Source organism: Taurulus bubalis, assembly GCF_910589615.1.
Source record: "Taurulus bubalis genome assembly, chromosome: 18".
Taxonomy (NCBI): Eukaryota; Metazoa; Chordata; class Actinopteri; order Perciformes; family Cottidae; genus Taurulus; species Taurulus bubalis.
Window position 1 is genome coordinate 1419963 of NC_136606.1, and position 5000 is coordinate 1424962.

Sequence of the window (5000 nt, forward strand, 5' to 3'; positions counted from 1 at the left end):
TTCTTCTTCTTCTTCTTCTTCTTCTTCTTCTTCTTCCTCCTCCTCCTCCAGCTGATGTAATGCTTCTTCTTCTTCCTCCTCCTCCTCCTCCTCCTCCTCTAGCTGATGTAATGCCTCTTCTTCTTCTTCTTCTTCTTCTCCTCCTCCTCTAGCTGATGTAATGCCTCTTCTTCTTCTTCTTCTCCTCCTCCTCCTCCTCCTCCTCTAGCTGATGTAATGCCTCTTCTTCTTCTTCTTCTTCTTCTTCTTCTTCTTCTCCTCCTCCAGCTGATGTAATGCCTCTTCTTCTTCTTCTTCTTCTCCTCCTCCTCCTCCTCCTCCTCCAGCTGATGTAATGCTTCTTCTTCTTCTTCTCCTCCTCCTCCTCCTCCTCCTCCAGCTGATGTATTGCTTCTTCTTCTTCTTCTTCTTCTTCTCCTCCTCCTCCTCCTCCTCCAGCTGATGTAATGCCTCTTCTTCTTCTTCTTCTTCTCCTCCTCCTTCTCCTCCTCCTCCTCCTCCAGCTGATGTAATGCCTCTTCTTCTTCTTCTTCTTCTTCTTCTTCTTCTTCTTCTTCTTCTTCTTCTTCTTCTCCTCCTCCTCCTCCAGCTGATGTAATGCTGCTTCTTCTTCTTCTTCTTATTCTCCTCCTCCTCCTCCTCCTCCTCCAGCTGATGTAATGCCTCTTCTTCTTCTTCTTCTTCTTCTTCTTCTTCTCCTCCTCCTCCTCCTCCAGCTGATGTAATGCTTCTTCTTCTTCTTCTCCTCCTCCTCCTCCTCCTCCTCCTCCAGCTGATGTAATGCCTCTTCTTCTTCTCCTCCAGATGGACAGCGGAGACGATGACGACTGTCACAGCAACAAAAGTCTGGACCTGAACTTTGGTAAAAAGCTGATCGACTTCAAGCTGTCGGCGTCCTCGGGCTCCGCTCAGGAGGAGCAGCCCTCCCAGCCCTCCTCCTCCTGCTCCTCCTCCTGCTCCTCTACCTCCTCCGCTCCACCGGGGGCAGCAGAGAGCCAGGACAAGGACCGAGGAGCCTCCTCCTCCTCGTGCGGCAGCCCGTTGGCGAGGCAGCCGGACTACAAACACGTGTGTCGAGTCTGCAAGAAGAGCTTCCGCTACGCCACCACCCTCGCTCGCCACGAGAGGGCGCACCTCTCTGAGGAGGCGAAGGAGGAGGAGGAGGAGGAGGAGGCGAAGGAGGAGGAGGAGAGCAACACGGCCAAACAGACAAAGGAGGAGGAGGAGGAGGAGGAGGAGGATGAGATGGAGGAAGCGGTCGGGGTGAGCGAAGGAGGGGAGAGCGGGGAGTCGGAAGAGGAGGAGGAGGAGGAGGAGGAGAAGAAGGAGAGGAGCGACGAGGAGGCGTCGGAACCAAAGAGCTCAGAGGGAGGAGAGGCGTCGGGGAGGCGCCTGGACAAGAGGAAGAAGATCTGCAACGTCTGTGGGAAGAGGTTCTGGTCTCTGCAGGACCTGACCCGCCACATGAGGTCCCACACAGGTACCCAGGACTATGTACTTTTTACTATTATGATTTAATGTTTACTATTTATTATTAGTTACTATTTATTATTATGACTTACATTTATTGTTTACTATTTATTATTATTATTATGACTTACATTTATTGTTTACTATTCATTATTATTATGACTTACATTTATTGTTTACTATTTATTATTATTATTACTTACATTTATTGTTTACTATTTATTATTATGACTTACTATTTATTATTATTATGACTTACATTTAGTATTTACTATTTATTATTATGACTTACTATTTATTATTTACTATTATGTATTATTGTTTACTATTTATTATTATTTACCATTTATTATTATTTATCATTATTATTTACTATTATTATGTATTATTTACTATTTATTATTATTTACTTTTTATGATTGAATATTCACTATTATGATTTACTATTTTGTATTATTTTGTATTTACTATTTTTATTTACTATTTTTTATTATTATTTACTATTTACAATTTGTATTATGGTTTACTATATTATTCATTATTTACTATTTTCCATTATTATTTTCTATTTTTGTATTATTATTTACTATTTTATTACTTGCTATTTACAATTTTTATTATTATTTCCTTTTTTTTATTTTAAAATTATTCATGTTCCATTCATTTTTATTATTTCAATTTGTTTGTTTCCATGTTTGAGTTTGTCTTAATTAAAGACTATTATTATAAAGACTCTTCATCGACTGTTCGTTAAGTTGATATGATATCTTCAGTGTATTTTGCTCGTTGCAATAACATGCGTCTCCTGACTCCAGGTGAGCGGCCCTACAAGTGTCAGACCTGCGAGCGGACGTTCACCCTGAAGCACAGCCTGGTGCGCCACCAGCGGATCCACCTGAAGCCCCGCGGGGCCGACGGGGCCGACGGGGCCGACGGGGCCGACGGGGCCGACGGGGCCGACGGGGCCGCGGCCGCCGGAGAGGACGCCAGCGAGGACGGGGACTCGTACGCGCCGACGCCGCCCTCCACCTGCCCGCCGTCGGAGAACGAGAGCGAGTGCGGCGCCAAGGAAGAGGAGGAGGAGGAGGAGGTGGTGAAAGAGGAAGAGGAGGAAGTGAAAGAGGAGGGCGAGGAGGCAGCGGACACGTTGGAGGAAGAAGAAGAAAAACAAACCGAACCGCCAACAATCCCGTCTGAAGACTCGACTCCCAGCCAACAAGCTACTGACACAAAGACGACTACTGGCCACGACCACCTGAAGTCAACGCCCGAATCAAGCGCCTCCAAAGACCCCTCCCCCATTTCCTCCCCCTCTTCCTCGCCCTCCCCCTCTTCCTCCCCCCCAGAGGAGTCGCCCCCGGCTGCCCCGGCAGAGGCCTTCGTCCAGCTGGAGATCCAGGCCAAGCCCCCTGTGGAGCACCTGGTGCCCAACGCGGGGCCTCCTCTGGTGGGGGTAGACTGAGGGAGCCTCCTCTGGTGGGGGTAGACTGAGGGGGCCCCCTCTGGTGGGGGTAGACTGAGGGGGCCCCCTCTGGTGGGGGTAGACTGAGGGGGACCCTCTGGTGGGGGTAGACTGAGGGAGCCCCTCTGGTGGGGGTAGACTGAGGGAGCCCCTCTGGTGGGGGTAGACTGAGGGGGACCCCCACACCACCTCAGTGCCATACGACCATTGATGATGATGCAAAAAATATGAATCAGCCCGGAAAAACTATTTTTTGATGAGAGGAAAACCTTGTTTTCTTGAAGTGCCTTACTACTAGTCCGACTTCTTTGCTAAATCTTTATCCGCTTTATTACGGAGGATGGATCTAATTTTTATAGCTTTTTATGATGACAATGATTTGCATTATTATTATTATTATTATTATTTTTCGTTTCTTTTTTTTTGTGCGGGGGAATCTATATTTCAGCAATAATAAAAATGAAAAAAAAAAAGAATAAAGTTATGATTTATTATTGTTTCTAGATTCTGTTTGAGAATTGATGATCAACTGCGGAGGCGCAGAGGGACGAAGGGGGCGGGGCTCTTTGTTTTCCTTTAACCCACCGGACCTTTTTTTGTTGTTGATATTTTTGCATAAAAATCAAACTGGTGGAAACCCAGTTCCACCAGCAGCGTGACCGGTGGCTGGTGGCCGTTTCCAAGGAAGCCTTTTTTGTAACTGGAACTACCCCGACCCCGTCTCTCTGCCGGCTCACCAAAACATTCACGAACTTGTCGGAGTCGCAAAAAACTCTCTGAGAAGGGGAGAAGAGGCGATATAGTGTTGATCAGTGTCTTCACACTATTGATCCTTCATCCCTCATCAGCCCTGCGAGTTGGTTTGTGTGTTGAATAATTTCTCGTAATCATTCTCAGTTGATTCCATGTTTGTACAGAGAGGTGAGCGTGACGCTCGTGATGCTACGAGCAGTATTTTGTGCGATTATCGGTGATATTTAGGTGTCGGGAGGGGAATACTTTTGTTTTGTGGATTTATTTTCTTCTTTTTTAACTGAACAAATCAATTTGTGTGTGTGTGTGTGTGTGTGTGTGTGTGTGTGCGTGACTCCCACCTGTCTCATCATCGCCCCTAGTGTTCATTTAGGGTATCACAGGGCCTCCAAGAGTGCTAACACATTTCCGCAGCTAACACGTTACCCGGTTCAGTTTACCTCAACTTCTGCTTTTTAACTGCAACCATTAAAACAGACGAGCAGGAAACCCTTTAAATCAAATGTCTTCCTAAACTCGGCTAGCGGGGCTCATTCTTTGCTAGCTAGGTTTCTACAGTGGGTCATATCAGAGCTAACAGGGCTAACTCGTTAGTGTGTCGTTAAACACAGCTAGCCAAGGCAGTTACTGGCTTGGTTTGCGCTGGTTAGCTAACAGCTAAGCAAGCAGCTAACTCGGTATCAACAGCAGTGTGAAATGGCTAGCTTGGTTTGCGTAATGAGCCTCCTTTATAAAAGGTCTAACAGCTAGCTGTCGTTATTAGCCTTAGGCTAACTCAGTCACTGAGTGGAACACAAGCTAACTAGCGCTCACAGACGAGCTAACCAACCAACCGACGCCTTCACTCGCTTCATTTCTCTGGCGCGGCTAGTTAGCCCTCGCTAGCTCTTAGCATTAGCAGTGTGCCCCATCGCTAGCCTCCTTCCAGTATTAATGTGCGTGTCTTGGCTTTCGTCCCGTTAGCTCAATGCTACGTGAACGTCCACATGAGGACTTATTGTCTCTTTGCATCCAGAGACGAACCGCAGAAACCTTTTTCTACTGCGAGACGTAAACGTCAGCTGAACCTTAAAGACAATCACTTGAGATTATCAAACGGACATTTTTAAAATTAAACCCCTCAGTTGAATCTCGGTGTGATTTGTAGACGGACGGATGGATGTGGAGATGGATGGATGGATGGATGGATGGATGTGAAGATGGACGGATGGATGGATGGATGGATGTGAAGATGGACGGACGGATGGATGTGGAGATGGATGGATGTGAAGATGGATGGATGTGGAGATGGATGGATGTGAAGATGGATGGATGT

The 5000-nt window shown here is 46.6% G+C and overlaps 1 protein-coding gene across 1 annotated transcript in view; it reads left to right on the forward strand.

The window, feature by feature from the left end:
- rreb1a (ras responsive element binding protein 1a) overlaps positions 1-2978 on the forward strand; it is a gene marked incomplete at its 5' end in the record, with an annotated part of 27301 nt that extends 24323 nt beyond the window's left edge. The window contains 2 exons of the mRNA XM_079234152.1: positions 805-1480; positions 2286-2978. Of these exons, the coding sequence (XP_079090278.1) occupies positions 805-1480; positions 2286-2932 (1323 nt within the window). The 3' untranslated portion in view covers positions 2933-2978. The remainder of the gene's footprint in view (positions 1-804; positions 1481-2285) is intronic.
- Between the last annotated feature and the right edge of the window lie 2022 nt (positions 2979-5000).